The sequence below is a fragment of the Cottoperca gobio genome, chromosome 8 (assembly GCF_900634415.1).
Source record: "Cottoperca gobio chromosome 8, fCotGob3.1, whole genome shotgun sequence".
NCBI classification, from domain to species: Eukaryota; Metazoa; Chordata; class Actinopteri; order Perciformes; family Bovichtidae; genus Cottoperca; species Cottoperca gobio.
The window spans coordinates 13,102,372-13,124,147 of NC_041362.1; the positions used below are offsets into that span (position 1 = coordinate 13,102,372).

Below are 21,776 nucleotides of genomic sequence, written 5' to 3' on the forward strand. Positions count from 1 at the left end.
TAGTTTTGAAGAACCGGAGATCGTGCTTTTATTATTGTGACTGACTTGACACAAGCTGATTGGTTTGGTTTTATAGCAAAAGAGGAAGTTGCGAAGCGAACCCTGTAACCAGCCGCAAGCTAGCTGTATTCTTGAGCCGCCCTAAGCACCGAGAAGGGGAATAACAGGAACAAGCGCGCATAGTATTATACATTTAGTGTTGTTACAAATGTGCCAGATGTATAACTTAAGTGTGCATATTCACCCTGCTGTGAAATTACAAACGGTAAAGGCAAGTTGTCGTGACCAACAGCCATAGAAGCATGTTTATGTTTGACAGTTAGCTAACGAAAATGATGCCTTCATCCTTCTAGTAGAAGCTAGCGAGTTAGCCATCCGCTGCAACGTTAGCGGCTGGCTAACTTAGCTCCGAGCCGCTTGACATAGAAAGCTAATCAACGTTGCACATTTCACCGGTGCTGGAGCCAGTGTTAGATGCTTCACAAAAACAAGATTTCTATATTTAACATAACGGTAAATAGAATTACACGACAATGCCGTTAACTGACCAATTCGAGATATCTGTTTCAATCTTAAGCCTGTATGCCTGGTAAGCGAAAACGCGTTTATTCGAGCAAGGTAAAATTAATTCAGTGTTTAACGTTATTGTAAGCAAAGTTAACGACGCCAACCTTTGCTAGCTAGTTGTGTGTAGAGTGTCGACCCAAGCAGGCGAGCAGACCATGATGAGCCCCCTCTGCGGTCACGTTAGCCAGCAACACCTTAGCTAACGTTAGCTACAGAATTGGCTAGCTAGAGAGCTAATGTTGGCTTATTACTGTTTTTAATCCAAGAAGAAGTAAACTGAAGAAAGCATCTGAGCCAGCTAAACATGGTAAGTACAATTTAACGTGTATTATTTACTTAGTTATTCACGTTGTCTTCCTGTCTTGTTTGCTAATAGCTAACGTGGGTGCATACGCTTTTGATTCGTAATTTTGATCAGGAAGACTCAAAGTTATGTCTACAATCTATTTAAATGCATTTACATATAGTTAATCGTGTGTGATTGAATACAGTCCGACCCTCCATGTCTGTTAATCCATGTAACGGTTTGAAAGGGGCCAGGTAACGTTTTTCTCGGGATGTGACAGCTCGTTAAGCCATTTCACGATACAAGACGCCCATCTTACAAAACAGAATATTTGCTGTGAGTAGTGTTGAGCCTCGGCACGTTGTAGCTCATTTGAGGAATTCAGACCTGTCTGCCACAGGATATGCTCTTTAAAATCTCAATTTGCTATCTCGTTTATGCTAGGCAGGGCCCAAATTTCTCCCCCTGCAGAAGCGTGGTAGTGCAATTTATATATAACGCATTTTTTTTTTAAATTACAGCTTGATTTTACTTGTATGACAAATACTGGACTTCTCAATACTGAACTATTTGAGCAAGTCCGATTGCATTGGTTAACTGTAGAATTGCAAAGCTGTGTGAACTATATTTTCATGAGATTATGCCAAAACGTATACAACAATCAGTGATACTGTGCAATGACAAACTATAGCTATGTGCAGGCATGTACATGTGAAAATAAGTTTCTTTCTCACTAAGTGACCCGCCTGAGAAAGATGGTACATATGACTGCCTGAAAGCACTAACATACAAAAGGTCTCCTCTTTAAATCAGCCTACAGGAAGACATGTTTTGAAGTTGCACATGAATACAGGCGTTCTTTGTATAAATTCTAAATGCATTCTAAATATGAGATATGTAAGAAAGATGCATGAATGGTAATTAATTGTTCTATTCACAGTGAGCCCAGGGTTATTGTTCACTGAGAGGCTTATGATTTGTCTTCAGTTGAGCATCTGCTGTGCATGTACACTGCACGACAAGCACTACACTTAACTGTCAAACGGACAGTTACGTGTGATTTTTGTAGTACTAATATTATGCATTGTCTAAATGTGTCTTTTCCATCTTTTGTATCCACTAGGCTTCAGAGGAGACATCACTGCGTGCACTGGAGAGCCTTATGACTGAATTCTTCCACAGCTGCACAACCAATGAGCGAAAGAGAGAAATAGGTAAGTGTGGCTCTGCAAAAACCTACCACTACACATTTGGAGCACGGGCATGGTACGCAAGTATTTACAGGTGTTTCCACCAAGCTGGTTTGTAAAGGAAACAGCATGAGACTTATCTCTAAAACAATGTCGAATTCAGTCTGAAAAACTTAGTTTGACAACTTTTCTTCTCCAGTGACTTTTTAATATCACTTACAATTTAAATGTGTGTTTTATTAAAAGTGAAGTCAATCACTTTGTGGATCTCATCTCATCATCAAAGAAGGATAATGTACATGAGGCCTTATCGTTTGATTTTTAGATTTGTCAAACTGTAAAGGTTTTTCCTTATGAGATACTCTCTCTCAAATTCTTTTAGCAGTTGACTTGTATCTGCCTTCGCAAGTTTGGAGCCCCAAATACAATGTAGTGTATACTGAATACTGTAGTGTAGTGTTGTCACTGTAGTGTTTAATGTGACCTCAAATGATTTGCTTTCTGTTTAAAAGTATTTTTTTACACACTTCCTGTGTTGTGACTCATTACTTTCAGTCTGTCTGTAATTGAACTACTTCGTTGTCATGTACCTCTGTCAGAAATCAAGCCTACTTCCTTCTTTCTGCAGAAGAGCTGCTGAATAACTTTGCACAGCAGACTGGAGCGTGGCGCCACTGCTTGTTCTTTCTCTCCAATACTCGGAATGAGTATGTAATGATGTACAGCCTTACAGTATTTGAAGTAAGTCCTTTAGGTGGGAGATGCATGTTTTCAGTTCCCAGTACTGTCTGGGGCCTTCTTTACTTCTTTAATGCTTTAAAAATAAGACCGCACACTAACAAAATAATTTATTTCCGGCTGTTTCATCATTTCCTTAATTCTGCAAAACAAGTTAGCTTAATGTGTAATACATTTAGCTTTGGATAAAAGTTAGATATCTGAGCTATGTATACTTAAATATAGGTGTTTTTACTTGCAGCATTATGTTTGAAGTGAAATCTGTTAGTAAAAACTCTTAAGTGAGCACTTTATTGTTTTATTAAAAAAGATCATTACACAATGATTACTGATTAAACAAATGACGTGAAACTGTTAATACATGTGTCTGTGTACATGTGTAGTCTCCTTCAGTCACAGCCTTGACAGCTGATTGCTCCCTTTTATCTTTCAGAACCTGGTGAACAAAATGTGGATCGGTGTTGCTTCACAAGACAAGATGGAGATTCGCAGCTGTCTTCCCAAACTCCTTCTTGCTCAGCACAAATCGGTGCCCTATTTCATCCGCAACAAACTATGCAAAGTCATTGTGGACATTGGTCGCCAGGACTGGCCAATGTTCTACCATGATTTCTTTACAAACACCCTTCAGGTAAACCTTGCTCTGTCAAATTTATTCAAACTGCATTTCATGTTCACTTTCTTTTTTTAATTTAACTCAGTACATTTGGAACAATATGTTCTTAGTCACAGTGTGTTATGAGGATGTGGCTGGATGTGAACAAGTGCAGAAGCTACATTATGGGTAACAAGAAAATTGCTCAATGTCTCCTTTTTCTTAATTCTACAACAAGATAGGTTGGACTATTGCTCCAGAGCACAGTAATGAAAAAAAGCTTTGCTGTTAGCAGGCATTGCATCATCAAAGAGGGACGGAATCAGTTACCTGCCATTGCACAATTAAAATGCAATGGATTTAAAATTTAAATAGACAAATCAACCATCTACATTAGAGGTCCCTCTTCCTTCAGATTAAGTGGCTGGTCTGATTGCACATGTGTAGTGTATACTTATATTTAATTCTGGACCTTTTTTTTAGGGCAAATTAAGCCAATTTTCAAGTATTTTTCTGGAAGTTGTTTTCACACTTAACATTTAAAAACATTGTCCTCTTTACTGTGTATCACCAGATTATGAGCAGTAGAGACAGACATAGATTAAAGAAAGGTCAGGTTTTTGTACAGGAAGCGATTCAGCCAAAACCACATGCAATGGAACCTGTTGCATCTTGTGTCATGTTAAATTTAGTGAGCAGATGACAATCTCAACATTCTGTGTAAAGGTTAATGTTTCATTTCATAAAAGTGTATTAAATGTATTTGTAGGTAGCAGAGAACCTCTTTGTTTTTAGAAAAGTATACCCAACTTTGCCATTGAATGCAGTGAGAAACCCTGAACTGTCGACCAACCTTGGGGGCTTCCTTGCATCGAGCCATGTCGGGAAAAACAATTAGCTCTTATTGATAGAGCTATTGTCTGTCAATCTCTTGTAAACTGCAGCTGATCCAGTCTCCAGCTCTGGCTTTATTGGGGTTGGTGATGTTGAAAACCACTTCAGAGGAACTTGCGTGTCCTAGAGAAGACCTCAGTGTCTCCAGAAAAGATGAGCTGCGTAAACTGCTGCTGGAGCAGGTACCCACAGTGCTTGGACTGTTGACAGGTGAGAACAACCTTTCAATAATTTGTGCAAAAGGATTTAATTTAGAAAATAAATATATGCTCTTACTGTTAAACATATAGCAATATCTAGTTATAGTGCAGAACTACTGATTGATACATGCACATGAGTGTATGCGACAATAACTGCTGCAGTCTGAGTGAGTTAACAGTGCAAGGGATGTAAAGGGTAACCTGAAATCCAATCCAATGTTTTTGACTCGAGGCAGTTGTAGTAAAATGTGATTTTGAATTGGATATTTAAACCACTTATGGTACACTTAGCAAATGAGGTTTAAATCGGACTTGTAAATTCTGTATGTTTTTTTTTTTTTAAGCCAAAACGTGACTTAAGCTAAAAACTGCGGTCTGGCTGTCACTCACACTGTCACTTTTGGTGGAAAACTGAGGTTCTTGTCACGTCTTGTTTTGCAGGTATCCTGGAGACCTATTGGGACAAGCACAGTGTCATAGCTTCCACCCCGCCTCCCTCTCCCACCTCAGGGGAAAGTGGTTAGTGAACTGTCCTTTTGTAACGTAAAACTGCTAGTAATGTGGTGATTATTGTGGAATAGTTGTCAATTGTTTGTATTTTAATATTGACAATAGCAAACATGTTATCGAGCGGTTTGTTGTTGTGTGTTAACCAGACCACTTTTTTTTCTTCTCTTCAATCCATCAGTGGAATTGTTGGGCAATTTGTTTCAGGGCAGCCAGTACTCAAAGCTGATTTGCCAGCCCATGGCAGCATTAGACAATGAGAGTCAGCAGCTCTGTTGTCTCGTTTTGGAGTGTTTGGCTCACCTGTTCAGCTGGATCCCTCTGTCCACAAGCATTACACCCACCCTGCTGGCATCCATTTTCCATTTTGCACGTTTTGGTTGTGATTTTCGGACAAAGGCCAAGACTGGATGCTTCATCTCCTCGAACTCCTCCTCTAATGGTCAGCTCAATCCTGGGACAATGCCGCCAACATCAAATGGAGGAGGGCGAAACGGACAGCAGAGTGAGGGCAACAAGGTGGATCGTGCCCGGCTCGGTGTGCTTGCTATGACCTGTGTCAATGAGCTTGTGTCAAAGAACTGTGTGCCAATGGATTTTGAGGAGTACTTGCTGCGCATGTTCCAGCAGACCTTCTTTCTCCTGCAGAGGCTGACACGAGAGAATAACGCTCATACGGTCAAGACCCGCCTACAGGAACTTGATGAGAGGTATGGATCAGTTCATTAGTTGACACTAATATTTGTGCATGCGTAGGTATTTGCAGAAAGTGTGTTCTACCTGACACTTTTACCATGATGTCAGCAACTGGTCACATTTACTTTTACACAATTACCCAAAGCTAATTTGCTTTATGCCAGAAGTTGCACTGTGGTATTTCTTAGAAGTCCATCTCTCAAAAACGCCTTATTTTTATCACTGCTGCTCCGTCACGTGTGTGTCATTCTGATCTATTCTTTCTTTCTACTGTATGTTTAAAACTGTGCCATTATAACTAACTTTTAATGTACATACAGACATGTACATGCATACAGGGAGTCCCGGACATAAGTCATTTAGCTTCATTGCCCCACTTCACCTGTGACATCAAACAATCATCAAACAAGCTTGATATTTTCACGAGTGGTCTTGTCTTATGTTCAGATACATGAGTGGCATTGCGACTGGCATGGGTAATGTAACTGACAATGTGGTGCACCTAGCATTGATTTAATAAATGATGTTATTATTATTGACTAGCATAGACTATATGAAGTAACTTCTGAGTGAAGCATGTTTGTGGTGACTTTAATGTTGTGTTTGGTTAATGTGTTATTTTCTTTCATCTTGCAGTTACTTGGAAAAGTTCACAGATTTTCTGTGCCTGTTTGTCAGTGTTCACTTGAGGCGGATTGAGTCCAGTCCTCAGTTTCCAATTGTAGAGTTTCTTGGCCTGCTTTTCAAGTACACCTTCAACCAGGTAACAATAATTGTGTCAAACGGTTGCTAATGCAGTACAACATATGTTAATGTTAAATATGAGTTCTCCCAGATAACAACCTGCTTCTCATCGGTTTAACAGCCTACCCATGAAGGCTACTTTGCCTGTTTGGATATATGGAGTGTCTTTTTGGATTTTCTAACAACCAAAATCAAAAGCAGACTAGCTGACAGAGAAAGCGTACTAAATAGGTAAGTCACTCAGAATCAATTATCTCAACTGAATGCAAACATAAGAAATATAGGAAGTCCAGTTTATAAAATGCGTTGTTAATATTTGTTGTTGCTTTTGTTTAAAATGTAACTGTGTGATATGTTTGTGTATGGTTGGACAGGTACAAAGATGCCTTAGTTCTTCTGTTAAGGGAAGTTCTGAATCGCATACAGTTCAGATACAATCAGGCCCAGTTAGAAGAGCTGGATGATGAGACTCTGGACGATGACGTAAGAACAATTTTCATATATTTTCTGTCAGTTGCAGCTTCCTTCTTTTTTTTCTACTTAAGACTGTGTCGTGTGCATCTCTACAAAACTCTATAACAAGTCAATTGTATTATTAACCTCTTTAAGACAGGCACAATATTTAAAAATACTTAATTTTTACTTCAAAGTTTAAATGTTCTCCTTCATTTGGTAACTATAGCAACAGACTGAGTGGCAGAGGTACCTGCGTCAGAGTCTGGAGGTGGTTGCCAAGGTGATGGAGCTGCTCCCATCCCATGCGTTCTCTACTTTGGTAAGAGATCGTTGTTGGTGTCACCTTGCAATTACATTCGGTCAGGCATCTTTAGGGGTTTTCACTCCAGTGTTGCCATTTTGTTGAATTCCAAATTTGCTGCAGGAGTAGATTTCCCCCAACGCTGATGTGGAAAAGTCTTTGCTGGGTTCTTAATTTAATTGGTGGTTTCAAGAATGCATACAACTTAAAATGCCAAACGTCTTTTGCGTACACTGTAGTTTCCCAAAGAATCAATACTATAATAATAATAATAATAATAATAATAATAATAATAATAATAATAATAATAATAATACCGACTCCTGAATATTATATTAGACAACAAAAGTCTTGACTTTTCAAAATCCTATAAAGTACAGTGTGCTACATAACAACATCACTTCCAGCACACTTCACTTTCATTCTCTGCAATGTTCATAAAACTGAAATTGACTTCCTTGAATTGGTTCATGTTTAATTCTGTGTTCTGCATTTACAAAGTATACAGTAAAGTGTATGAAATATTTTCGCATGGCTATGGATTTTATTATTACATGTCAAGAAATGTATGATGATGTATCCCAGTCAGTGACAGCCTCCTCTTTATTCCTCTTTTCTCCCAAGTTTCCAGTCCTCCAAGATAATTTGGATGTATACCTGGGTCTGCAGCAGTTTATTGTCACCTCTGGCACAAGTAAGTGTTTGGTTTTTTGAGGTACATTCACATTGGGTGATGCTAATTCCATATAGCAAAATGTTGCAAAGAACCTAATCATAGTGTCCTTCTCTCAGGTCGGAGGCTTAATATCACTGCCGAGAATGATTGCCGTCGACTACACTGTTCTCTCAGGGACCTCAGCTCCCTACTTCAAGCTGTCGGACGCTTGGCCGAGCATTTCATCGGGGAAGTTTTTGCTTCACGTTTCAATGACGCCCTGGCAGTGGTGGAGAGGTATGTGATACTCTAATACTCTTCCAAAATATTAAGAAGCAATTCTTGTGCCTACATCATAAGGTTATATCTTTGTTTTAACTTGTTTCTAAAAGAACACATTCTAAAGTCGGAAGTCTAAAGTTGGTTTCTGTTTTGGTGTGTTTCTGAATATGTTTGGTGTTGAAATGTATTCAGTGTTTTGAAGGTGAGACTGGTGGTCTAGAAGTGGTGGTTGATTTTCTGTTGAGTGTTGCTCCATTTTAAGAGCAAAACATCCCAGTGAACCACGTGTTTCTTTTTCAAGGTTGGTTGAAGTGACTTGCTACGGCTCTCAGACGAGCCTTTACGACCTGGAGACCGCTGTGCCTTCTGTGCTCAAGCCAGACCTCATTGACGTGTGAGTATCACAGGTTTAAATTGTTTGATTGCAATCCAAATAATAAGGGAACTGATTGTGTGAACTGTTTCTGTGAATTTAGACACGTAACAGACGTATTTCTCAGCTTTTAACAAAAGCCACTGAATAGCAGCCCTGACAGTTAGCACAGTGTTAAAGTTACCTCCCATTCAGAGCTACTGATTTACATAGTCTGTGTTCTCATATGAACTCTGGATAATTATAATGAACTTTATGATGTTATGCTTCAGTGCTTCTTAGAAATTCATTACAAATAACATTTAATACTACCATAAATATACTAAACGCAGCACAAGTAACATTGTAAAAGGACATTTGCAACAAATTAGGTTGAGCTGTGTAAAGAAGAAGCAAGTTTATTTAGTTCATCGTGTGTGTGTGTGTGTGTGTGTGTGTGTGTGTGTGTGTGTGTGTGTGTGTGTGTGTGTGTGTGTGTGTGTGTGTGTGTGTGTGTGTGTGTGTGTGTGTGTGGTGTGTGTGTGTGGGTGTTACAGACATGCACAGGCCCTTGCTGCTTTGCAAGCCTACTCTCACTGGCTTGCACAGTTCTACAGTGAGGTCCACAGTCAAAACCAGAGCCAGTTCATGAACCTCATCACATCTACAATAGATGCCAGCAGCCCACTCATCACAGCAAAGGTAGAAAGCCGTCGTGCTTAAATATGATTTATGCTGAATATCTTATTTGGATAAAGAAAACAGTCAAATGAAGTGCAGTTTATGGATACTTGATCTAAAAAATGTTGGTTTAATGTTGAAACAGTGGTTCATTAAGGAGGAAGTACGATATGGGAAATATTAAATACCACTTAATATTGTTCGCAGGAGCTTCTTATTGTGTTTATAATTTCCCACTTTATTTACCTGCTCCTTTGTGGTTGATATTCCCCTTGTTTGAGTGTTATGATGATAAAATGGTGTGATTTCATTCATATATTGAACATAACTGAGTAATTAGCTGTGGCATTTATGCATTATTGACAGAAAGCAGACCTTATTCAAATCTCTGTAACTAGAAATAAAATAGATAAAAGAGCACATTACAGTGAAGCTGTTATTCACTATTAGTAATGCAAATACCAATGTTGCACCATTTTAAACTGTGACATTACAAAATGCAGGCAAAATGTTTTGAAAACACAGGGAGGAAGATGTTTGGGTAGGATAAGGATAGTGAAAAGAGAAACTGCTTGGAGACTGTAAAAACATTCTTCTTCTTTTAACTCTTATTCTGTCTTTATCTCCAGGTACCTGAAAAGTTGCTGCTCTCAGCATGCCATCTGATGGTTTCCATAACCTCCACTGTGCGGCCTGTGTTCTTGGTCACTTTACCAGCTGTTCGAAACATCTTCAACCTCATTACTGCAGAGAATCAGACCCGCAGACTTCCCCAGGAGGTAAATGTTTGCTTATGTTTTTGCATATTATATGTTACGACTGTATTCTCAATACATGAAGTAACTGCTCTGCGTCTGTTTCGTGTGTGCGAACAGGCTCACATGTTGGTGTGTAGGGCTTTGTCCAACATGCTGCTGCTCCCGTGGCCGAATTTACCAGAGAGTGAGCAGCAGTGGCAAACACGCTCGAGCAACCACACCAGCCTAATGGCAGCACTCACTCGAGAGTATAAGGGAATAAGAGGGACAGTGAACAATACTCCACGGCAACCCGATCTGGATAACAGTCAGTATTTGTTTCTCCTTTTTGTTTAGTTTCTCTTGGTCTGTTATTTAAATTAAACTGACAGCATTCACACCCTGCCATTCTTTATCCTTCTTTAATTGTGTTATATGACCATCGTTTTTTGACTCTAGTGAAAGCAGTGATACAGCAGACCCTGCCTGTGCTCAGAGACATAGTGGACAGCATTTCTGGGGAATCCACCAAATCACGTCAGATCTGCTACCAGAGTCTTCAGGAGTCTGTCCAAGTGTCCCTCAGCCTTTTCCCCGTGTTTATTCAGCAGCCAGGTCAGTGTCTCTCATCCACAGTTTGGCTATCCTTCTAGAGTTTGTGTTGAATATTTGATATTTGGCAGTATGAAGATGATACTATACATTCATTCACTTTTCTGTACCTACTCGCCCTGTCACAGGGGGCTGAGGCCAATCCCAGTTTGCACTGTACAAAGGCAAACATGTGTAGAGATGTTTCTCAGCCTAGTACATGCATGATGATAACGGTAATGTTGGTTGCATGTATTAAAAGACCAGATCCACACCATAATACCTAAACACTTTTGTCTTGACTTAAGTAACAGTGTATTTATAGAGGCAGCTAGTTTGTGTCAAATAGCATACTGAAATTGTTTTTTGAAATAAAGGAACCTGAATCGAAGTCTACAAACATCAGCTCTTATTTCTCTTACTGCTCGTCTCTTTCATTTCCTTACTACTGACCCGACTTCCACGGCACATGAGTGTCGAAGCTGACTTTAAATTAAAATCCTATTGCTCGTGTTAAAGAAAATGTTCATTAGAAAACCATACTCTGTTTGCAAATAAATAATTTATAGCTGTTTGGAATAATTACAAATAATTCTAATAAATTAATTCCTGAAGATTTCAACAAACTTAATTCCAAAAGTTTTTAATTGTCACTTCTCTTTCTCAGATGTGACGGATGAGATGTTGGCCTTCTTCTTGACGCTGTTTCAGGCGTTGCGAGTCCAGATGGGTGTCGCATTCACAGGACAGATCATCCAAACTTTCCTCGGCATGTTCACCAGGTAAGAAGACACTTTATTTAGTATCAGGATTTGGTATCACATCCTGTCTAGATGGATAAAGGTTTAAATAACGTGGAGCAAACACTGAACATGCTGGTACAACTCTCAACCCTAATCCATGTAATGTCACTTGTATGTGCTCCAGGGAGCAGCTGGCAGCCAGTATTTTGCAAGAGGGCAGTGCAGGGTGTAGAGTGGTTCAGAAGTTCCTGAAAATCCTGCAGGTGGTGGTGCAAGAGCCTGGTCAAGCTTTCAAACCCTTCCTACCCAGCATCCTCTCTCTGTGCATGGAGCAGGTTTACCCGGTCGTGGCAGAGGTCAGTTGGTGTTCACCTTTCTTGCGTTAACTTTCATTCTGGAGTTTCATTTTGTTTGCTTCTGCATTGATTGGCATGCTAGGGGCTTAAGTTAGCATGATGTGTCACTTCTTCATCAGACAAAAATGTACCTACAGTTAAAATGGAACGATGTGGAAAATAATCTAATAATAATTGGCCTGTTGAAACGAGACACTGATTCATTTAAGTCATGCCAGGTACTTTACAGTGATATAACTTCTCAGGGAACTTGTTTTGTCTTTGGCATTCATCAAATTTCCTGGATAACAGATAATCATTCATTCTCTTGTCTTTGATAGCGGTCATCCCCGGACGTCAAGGCAGAGATGTTTGAGTTGCTATACCAAATACTTCACCAAAACTGGAGGTACTTCTTTAAAACGTCAGTCTTAACAAGTGTCCAAAGAGGAGCTGCTGAAGATACCATGGAAAATGAGGCCCAGTTCACAGCTGCTATGCAGGTGTGTATGCATGTTTGCTAAAGTTGTCATCATCATCATTGCGTTATGTTTTGTTTTTGTTTTTTGTAGGAGCAATATTTCGTAGTATATTATAAAATGAGCTCATTGTACCACAGTTAATGGATGAAGTCATTGTTCAATCTATCTCCACTTTCCAGGCTTTTGGACAGTCTTTCCTGCAGCCTGACATCCACATCTTCAAGCAGAATCTCTCCTATTTAGAGTTACTCAACAGCAAGCACAAGTTGTATCACAGAGTAAGTTGAACTTTTACGTCAGTATCTTTTGTTTTTAGAGGTGAAGCATGTCATGGAGTGGAGTTGTTCACCCACTTTCAAATTCTGAATTTCACTCTCAATTAGTAGTCTGCAGACTGTCCACAGGGGGAAACTTTATCAGAAGACTTGCCAACACATGGCAGTCACAGAAAGGGACAAGCAGATGTAAACATTTCGATGTCACTTCCTACAGGCAAAGAAAGTCATAGCTGCTGCAAATGTTTTTGTAAACTTTTTTGCGGTTCGCATCCCTTTTTGACCTGAATAAAATAAAATCTAGTTAGTAATCAGGAGGATATTTTTATTGAACATACAAACTCTTTCCACACAAACACACAACAGGAGTCTTAAAAAAGGAAAAACACGGTCCCTTGTAATTAAAGCAACAGTGTATGAGCTCCAGTCTCAGACTCCTTGGAGAGAATGAAACCAAACTCTTATGTCATAATATGTCCTCAATGAAAGGATTCACCTGTAATTAAGACGTGTGTCCCTTCATCCACACACTACAGTGAGTGTATATATAACTCATGTCTAGACTCTATTGTCATTACTTTGTTTGTATTGTTCTTTAGAAGCTTTTCCGGACCTCGATGCTCTTCCACTTCATCAACGTGCTGCTGCAGGTCCTTCTCCATAAAAGTCACGACCTTCTTCAGGAGGAAATAACCGTTGCTATTTACAACATGGCCTCTGTCGACTTTGATGCCTTCTACTCGGCCTTCATGCCGGAGTTCCTCAATGGCTGCCAGGGTGTGGACACCAGCCAACGATCTGTTCTCGCGCGCAACTTCAAGCTTGAACGAGTAAGAATAAAACATTTTATTAGTATTTGTTTCCCACATAACTGAATTATACTGATATTACAGCTTCTAAGCCAGGCGTGTATGCATTGACCTGAACGCTTTGCCAGTTATTCTCTAACTAATGGGTAGCCTGGCAACATGTTCTGTTGTCAGTAGACAGAGTTAACCAACCGTTACATACATGGCGTGGCAAGATGGCGGTGATTTCTCCACAACATGGCGCATAGAAATGAAACATCAAAAACAAATGAAGTGGCATTTAAAAGTTTGTCCAGTTGTGAATAATGAACAGTATTTCTAAGTGCAGTCCAGCCACTCACTGAGGCTGTTTCCCTGTTAGCAAGCTGACAACAATCTCAAACACTTGCATATGTTTACATTCTTGTTCTCTCCGTTGTTAGAATTTTCTTGGCTCTAGTATCACGAAAATGTCACTTGGTTTCCAGAAATCTCTTTGCAGTCTGCCAGGAACTTATTTCCATAACTACCTGGTTCACCTGTACAGGTAGTTTGCTGTTGTTTGTCCAGGTTTTGAGACATCAGATTTCTGCTGACACCCCAATACAATGGAGATGTATGGACTTTGGTTTGTGGTGCTCATAACATTGAAAGAAATATGTAACCAAATCTTAATTTAAATTTCTAGTCTAAGCAGGGGTCAAATCAATCAGAATAAATAAACACCTGGGTGGGTGTGCAAGGCCTTTAACCTGCTTATTGTTGGATGAATGCGTAATAATTAGTTGATGTGACATACTGGGTGTAACTATTGTGTAACTTTAATAATGACATCATGTATAACTGCTCTAGCACCAGTACGTTTCTATTTTCCTGTTTGTGTTGAACATTGTTTTCTTCTTTTCTGCAGTCTGTTCTTTAAATTAACATTTCCTGCAACTATTCTCCTATCTTTTTTTTTTTTAAGGACTTGCCTTCGTTCACTCAAAGCGTGCAGCGGCTGGTGAATGACCTTCGCTACTACAGACTGTGTAACAGTAGCCTGCCCACTGGCACCATCAAGCTATAGCACAATGACTGTTTGAACCACTCCACACATCAACTATGATCTTCAAGGACTGCCTGTGCTGACCACTTTGCCCAACACTCCTTCTCCAATCCAGCTTTGCTCCGACTATTCAGAGCAATAGGAAGGAGCAACACGCATTGTATTGTTGAGTAATTGGAGGTTGTGGATGCTGCTGATGTTTCTTTTTGATCTCTACTGTAGAAGGTTGGCGCATTTTTTAAATTTTTAAAGCAGCGCCCTTCTAATGTGTTGCCAATGATAATTTGGCAAGAAATGTAAACCTGGTCTGCAGTTGGCTTTTGCCCGGACCTGGAGCAGTCTGAGCCAGGCCTTCTTTCCCACGCTTCCACAACAAAGCTGGGCTGGGACTGAGCACTTTCAACTCATTTTGAGTTTTTAAATTGTCTGCTTTTATTCATTATGCCTTCGATTTTTTTTCATCTCCAAAGGAGACAGACTCTCGACTTAAGATCTTTCATATCATTCCATTCTGAAAAAGAGAAAATCTGCTTGATTAATAAAGTGCTTTTTTAGTAAAACTCAGGTATTGATTAATTCACAATTTGATTGATCTATGTGCCCGACCCTTGCAATGTTGTCACAGTATTGTTTGTGAGAATAATGGTTGTATGAAGAGATTCAAGACTTGTCTGTATGTTTACACTGTTTTGCTTTACACTTCTAATTTGGAATATTTTTTGAATTCCTATTAATTTAAATTCATCTACTTCCAACTGCTGAATAATTATTTTGGACCTTTGAGTTTTTTAGGAACACGTGCACAAATAATCAAATGGTTGGTTTTGGGTTTTTACACAGCCAATGGGTAAAACAGGGCAAATTTTAAGAATTGCTAAATTCTTTGACAGATGTAAAGCATCAGGTTTAATGTGTAGCATGTGACAAATGCTATGTGAGGACGCAACATGCAGAAGATGTGAAGAATAATTAAAACAAGTTCACAGTAATCACGAGGTGAAACAAGTTCACAAATTTGAGACACAATGTTTGTTGCATTATCTTTTCTGGAGGTTGAGTTCACTGCTATGATGACGCTTTGATGTTGCTGTCTGTCTATGAGTGCTTTAGATATTAAGATGTTTTGGCATCTACACAGCTGTTCTCGGCTGTTGTCTAAATAACGAAGGACAATGCTTGTTCAGTTATAATGTCAGCGGAACATGCAGAGTAAAAATATGTAAATCTTGGATATTAGAAAACAGGCTTATGTGACTCAGCACGACCTCGAAGGTGAATCGAACTAATGGATTTGATTGCTCAACTTCCTCAATTTGATAAGTTTGTTTTGGGCTTTAATGTAAGAAGATGTATAGATGTTATCATCCTAAGATGTTAGGCTTGCATTTAGTGCCGATCAAACCCTGACTTTCCCCGCATCAAAAATGAGCCTACAAAGTCTTCCAATCTTTTTTTATTTATAAGTAATTTCACCAAGTTTACACCTCAAGAGGACTATTATTGTTATTAGGTACTTAAAAGCATTGTATAAAGTGGCATGTCTTCTCTGGCTGTCAAGTTTGAGACAATAACCCTAACCTGCCTTACAGACGGTGTGTACAATGAAGACACTATTAAGGTGCATTATGGGAAGTGTAGGATCAGATTTGGAGGTTTAAAAAAAAAAGTCCAAAATGCTTCTGGTGCAGTAAATCTTTACATTGTGTTTGTTTCTTGCAAGTTCATCGACTTCATAAACATTCAGCTTACAAGTTTGGATATGCTGTAAAACTTTATGAATGCTCTCAACGTTTAGTTGTAGAAACTTAAGTGGGTTTATTGTTAAATCCAATAATGGACATGGAATCTCATCTTTGTTTAAATAAGAGACACGTCTGGCATCACTGGAGATAAATATGTTCCTGGTTGAGCGACAATCAGGGGGAGGTTGGCAGACAGGGGGATGACTCGTGAGTTATTATTGAGGCTTGACTTCTCTCTCTGGAGCCTGACAAAAAACATGGTCATGTTGCAGCGGTGCATTTTAAAGAGAATTCTCCAACCGTTTTATTCAGGGAATCAAGAAACCACTAAAGGTCTGCTGTCAGCTGGGTTTCCCACTGCACTGCTGGGTGGACACAGAGCTGCTGGGAGCAAATCATGTAAGTGACTGAATTCATATTAACGGGACAGTAAGTCCGTCAATTTGACTTTTCTACATTTCTTTTACACACTTAAATTGTGCGACATGTTTTCTTTTTACTAAGGACTAAATGGCCCTCTTCCCGGAACTTAACAAATCTCCGTTTTGAGCATATGAAGATGACATAAATATATTTAAATAATAGATTACTGTTGAATATATTGGCACCGAGTCAAAGAGACTTTACCTTCGAAGCGCAATATTTATTTGATCCAAATTTAACGCAGGGGGGTGTTTGCGAAAACAAATTCGCCTGCCAAACTCATGGGGTCATGACCTGGAACTAGGTTATAGCCTCAGGGAGCTGGACAAACTCACCTGCTGTGTGCGTAATCGGACCAAAACATGTGCGCATTCAGCGTAATACTCAAAGCACATTACCATGTAGGCCTGGACTGCGACACCCGAACTTTTCTCAGAAGGAAACCTCGCTTGAGAACAACTCGCTGTACTTTAGTGGACCAGGCTGTCTTCAAGTTGAATGCCAGTAGATTAAGTTCCTCCCGAGGGTCACGTGTGTAATTGATCGCATGCAGTCATTCATTCGCTCCCACGTGTCACAGCTGCTGTTCTGAGCGCAACTAACCTTCTAAACACATGCAATAATATATGATGATTCATTCTGCTCACAGAGGGAAGTTCATGTGTGTGTTTAGTGGATGTTTCCCTGCATGTGGGAGACTTTGAGTAAATATTTGTCCTCTTCCTTGAAGGTTATCAATATTTGCAGTATGTGAGGGTCAGTGGTGGAATGTAACGAAGTAGGCTACAGTTAAGTTCAACTTTGAGTTACTTGTACAGTGCTTTGGGTAATTACATGTTCTACTACTTTATACTTCTACTCTACCACATTTTGGAGGCAAATATTCTACTTTTTACTCCACTACGTTTATTTGTCAGCTTTATAGTTACTTTGCAGATTCAGATTAATACAATATATAAATCAATAATAAATGACAATACAGACATACACATTAATGCGTCAGTAATTATAATCAAGTGAACATTTTCTTTATATTTTGATGCCAATACGTATGTACTTTTACACAAGTAAATGTGTTTCTACAAGGTTTTTTAAGGGGTTACTCTGTCTGCCTCACCAGGTGGTACAGATGTAAGGGAGCGGACTCTTATTGCTGTGAAGCCAGATGGAGTTCAACGTCGTCTTGTTGGACAAATAATGCAACGGTTTGAGCAGCGGGGCTTCAAGCTGGTTGGCCTGAAAATGATGCAGGTATAGAAGTCTGAAATAAATGTGTTTGCCGATGTCTGTTACTTTTCTAACTGTAGCTGTCTCTGTTGAGAAGGTGTCTGATGATCTCCTGTCTCAGCACTACTCTGAACTGAGGACTAAGCCCTTCTATCCGAGGTTGCTGCATTACATGACCATGGGGCCTGTTGTTGTCATGGTGAGGGCTCCTCTTTCTGCCTCCTTGTGGGCAACTCCTGTATCTTACAATAATTCTACTTCTTTTGTAACTTCTTTCTACCTTTGCATTTGGTTGACAGACATGAAAGAGAATCATGTATACCTTCTACTCAATACTTCATGTATAAACCTGCTACAAATCTCTGCTTTGTTTAGGTGTGGGAAGGGCACAAAGTAATCCAGGTGTCACGCACGATGGTGGGACATACTAACCCAGCAGAGGCCCAGGCTGGCACAGTTAGAGGAGATTTCAGCTTTCATGTCAGCAGGTAATGTTTGATAAACATTTGATCTCATTATGTCTACAGTAAGTTTCACAGGATACCTATTACTTTAAAAAATATTTGATCAATTACTTACAAAGTTATTTATCAGACATCTTATTGCCCTATGTCCGTTCCCTCACCCTGAGATCCTCAGTTGCGTCAGTCCTGGTGGTTCGGAGGTCCAGATACATAGTCAAAGGTGATAGGCTTTGCAGTCAGAGCTCCTATACTTTGGAGTGACCTGTCTGAAGAGATCAGGGCTCCAAACTCTGCCTTTATAAAAAAAGTAAACACCCTTTTTAGAATTTCTTTTTGGTGATTTTATTGTGTGTTTAGTTTTTCGCTCGACGTTCGTTTCATTCTCTTTGTGTTTTAAATGTGTTCTGTTTTTATTGCAAAGCACTTTGTAACTGTTTTGAAAGGTGCTAATTAAATTAAGTGTATTATTATTATTATTATTTATTGTTAAACAAAAACCTCATGAGACTGCCAACTTCCATATATTGCATGTGATTTTCTGTCTTGGTCATTCAATGTGTAATTCTGAGCCACCTGCTCCAAAGAAATAGGGGGCAGTATTTCACCTCTAAACTGGGTCCATATAATCTCTAATGTTTTTATTAGTAGTAGTTTGGCATATTTATCGTATTCTAATTTATTCTTTATATTGTGTATTACGTTTACTCCTGTGTAATGTCTGTCAGTCAGTCAGTCAGTCAGTGGGCAAGAATCCCAAAATTCGACCAAACTGCTGAAACTCTGAGAGCCGTTCAAAAAACATCTGCTGTTTTGTAATCTTCACTTTGTGATTATCCATCTGTGTTTACTGAGGCACTAATGTTAACTGGGGCTGTAGTCTGTGTAACGTTACGTTTGTTTGTTTATTGGACTGAATCCAAAGTGGCAGAAACTAGGAAAACGACCCGCATGCAGAGCCTCCGTCAGACAGAGCCTCAGTCAGACAGAGCCTCCGTCAGACAGAGCCTCCGTCAGACAGAGTCTCAGTCAGACAGAGCCTCAGTCAGACAGAGCCTCCGTCAGACAGAGCATCCGTCAGACAGAGCCTCCGTCAGACAGAGCCTCAGTCAGACAGAGCCTCCGTCAGACAGAGCCTCAGTCAGACAGAGCCTCAGTCAGACAGAGACTCAGTCAGACAGAGCCTCCGTCAGACAGAGCCTCAGTCAGACAGAGCCTCCGTCAGACAGAGCCTCAGTCAGACAGAGCCTCAGTCAGACAGAGCCTCCGTCAGACAGAGCCTCCGTCAGACAGAGCCTCCGTCAGACAGAGCCTCCGTCAGACAGAGCATCCGTCAGACAGAGCCTCCGTCAGACAGAGCCTCAGTCAGACAGAGCCTCCGTCAGACAGAGCCTCAGTCAGACAGAGACTCAGTCAGACAGAGCCTCCGTCAGACAGAGCCTCAGTCAGACAGAGCCTCCGTCAGACAGAGCATCCGTCAGACAGAGCCTCCGTCAACGGCCGGAGAGACTTGAGCTCAGCCAGAACAAGCCCCAGCGCCGGCAGTCACAGCGGGCTGCTGGACCTGTGTAACGGCAGAAATAGGGAGTCTGCAGTTCCCCGGTGCTGTGACTGAACTCCAGCTAACTGCTAACTAACGGCTGCCGACAGCTGTACACTCAGTGAAACAGCCTCCTGGCAGCTGTGAGGATGAAGCGAGGTGGTGCGGGTTGTTCTCTTGTTTCTGCCACGTTGAATGTAATCCAATAAACAAACTATAAAAGAGACACGGAACATGGCTGTAATATGTACAAGCGAGTCAGGCAGCTGTGCTTCTTTTCCCTCTGTACTGAGGGCAGAGTGGAGCTACAGTGACTCACTATCACCTCTAGAGGAACAAGTGGTATTACAGACAGGACGGAGCGGCACTCGTCAATCAGATGCTAATTTCAGTTGATATCTCTGCGACACAATACATGGATGTCTTTTACATAACGTCAACACTGTTACCTCTTCACATTCTGTTTATATTGTTTTAATGTTTTATGTTTACATTCTGGCATATCTTACACATTGAACCTTTAAAGGAACGTGGTTCATGCCAGTGATTCACCCGAGGGGGCACAGAGAGAGATCCAGCTGTGGTTTCAGAAAAAGGAGCTTCTGAACTGGGATTGCTTTGACCAGACCATCACCTGTGAGGTGTGAAGACACAGAGCGGTACGCGAGAATCAGTAATACTACCTCGTCTCCTGCTGCTCAAAGGTGACCAGGTAATCTCTTGTGACACAGTGATTGAAAAAGATGAGTCATATTCATTATTCCTGTCAAATAATTTACCTCAGGAAGTGCACTTACAGTCACAAAGATTTTAGTTGAAACAAGTGTGGCTGAGTTTTACTTAATTGGTTTATACTACACACGTATAAATGTACAGCTTTTCATTAAACAGCCGTAATAGAAGAAGTTTGCCTTTAGACTGAGAAATGTGAAGTAATTATTTGGATGGATACAGTATTTTATCAATATGCATTAACATTAAGGTGCAGTGTGGGACATGAACGATAGATGCAGAAATTGTTTGTGGCTCATTATCTAATTTCCAGCAGGTCTAACATCAACACATTTAATTAATAAATAAACTGACTTTTTTCCTGTAGCTGCTGATCAGCTCCAGCATACGTATTGATTCACAAAATATTAAGAAATATAAAATATTATAAACACCTTGCTGTGAAATGATAAGTAAAATGTTGTATACTTCCTTTATTGTTTAACAAATAAGATGTAGTAGTGTTGTTTGGAGAATAATAAGCGCACTAAAAACCTTTTGGTAAACTGTTTACTTGAACTATGTCTTCAAATACTTTAAGTGTAATTATTCTACGTGACTGAAAATGTGATCAATTAAATTTGTGTATCTGAAATTGTTAAGTAATCCTCCTACCTCTGTTTAAAAGGAGAAAGCCAAAATCAGATAACATCTGGTGAATGTTATTTGTAAGATGTGCTGGTGCTGTAAGTGTAACAATGAACTTCATTAACATGATGATGATGATTTACCTCCACCTGCTATTATTGAACATTGAATGATTCAGATGTTTTGTATGTTGACATCTTCAACTCTTCATAAAGCTGAACACCATGACTTCAGTCTGTTAAATACAATATCACTTGGGAAATTACTTATCTAAACATTTATTTTTTTAAAGTATGTTTTAATCATTTGACATAACATTTAAATAAAGGTTGCATTAAAAGTATAGCTATGATACAAAAATACACATAATTTAAGTTGTATTCAAGCCTGTATATTGACAGCAATGTATCCCTTATGTTACTGTGTTGTACATTATGTCGTGATGTGCTCCACGGCTAAGTCACAATGAAAAACACAGAATCAGAAACATTTTAGTCTCAATAAAACATCATAGAAAAGAGTTTATCAGTTGAATGTGTATTTAAAACAGCATTTGGCTGCAACGAGCGACGTTGTCTTAACACAGGTTGATGTGCAAGCAATAAAAACTCTGAATCAATCCAACGTCTCACTTTTCTGTAGAGTCATAAACATGTTTAACAGAATGTACATTTACTATTTATTTTAAAGCTTTAACAAGTCGTTTGAGTTGTTGTTAACACATCAAACTAATCATCGGTATCTGATTATGTTTATTTTATTGCATTTTTCAGATATTATTTAAGCAAAGGATGTATAACTATTTAAATTGTAACAACAATGTAACCAAGTGGTTATAGATTGAGTGAAACTCTGGTGAGAAGTTGTAGTTTAAAGCCACT

The 21,776-nt window shown here is 39.6% G+C and overlaps 2 protein-coding genes across 5 annotated transcripts; both read left to right on the forward strand.

Moving 5' to 3' along the window:
* Positions 1-87: 87 nt before the first annotated feature.
* Positions 88-14,707, forward strand: xpo6 (exportin 6). Its single transcript, XM_029437062.1, has 24 exons — positions 88-874; positions 1,977-2,067; positions 2,672-2,784; positions 3,215-3,412; positions 4,321-4,480; positions 4,912-4,989; positions 5,159-5,687; positions 6,310-6,436; positions 6,539-6,648; positions 6,792-6,900; positions 7,100-7,192; positions 7,799-7,868; positions 7,967-8,126; positions 8,413-8,505; positions 9,021-9,165; positions 9,774-9,923; positions 10,020-10,209; positions 10,341-10,496; positions 11,140-11,254; positions 11,400-11,571; positions 11,892-12,053; positions 12,212-12,310; positions 12,907-13,137; positions 14,063-14,707. Exons 1-24 carry the CDS (start codon positions 872-874, stop codon positions 14,162-14,164), a joined length of 3,456 nt encoding a protein of 1,151 aa, XP_029292922.1. The 5' UTR covers positions 88-871; the 3' UTR covers positions 14,165-14,707.
* A 1,246-nt stretch (positions 14,708-15,953) lies between these two features.
* nme4 (NME/NM23 nucleoside diphosphate kinase 4) lies at positions 15,954-21,695 on the forward strand. 4 transcript variants are annotated; one of them, XM_029437064.1, is made up of 6 exons: positions 15,960-16,092; positions 16,198-16,284; positions 17,429-17,559; positions 17,633-17,734; positions 17,911-18,023; positions 20,063-21,694. In XM_029437064.1, exons 1-6 carry the CDS (start codon positions 16,086-16,088, stop codon positions 20,181-20,183), a joined length of 561 nt encoding a protein of 186 aa, XP_029292924.1. In that variant the 5' UTR covers positions 15,960-16,085; the 3' UTR covers positions 20,184-21,694. The 4 variants fall into 4 exon arrangements, with proteins under 4 accessions (XP_029292923.1, XP_029292924.1, XP_029292926.1 ...); XM_029437063.1 differs by having other exon boundaries at positions 15,954-16,284; positions 20,063-21,693; XM_029437066.1 differs by lacking the exons at positions 15,960-16,092; positions 16,198-16,284 and adding an exon at positions 16,802-16,839 and having other exon boundaries at positions 20,063-21,695.
* The last annotated feature ends 81 nt before the right edge of the window (positions 21,696-21,776 follow it).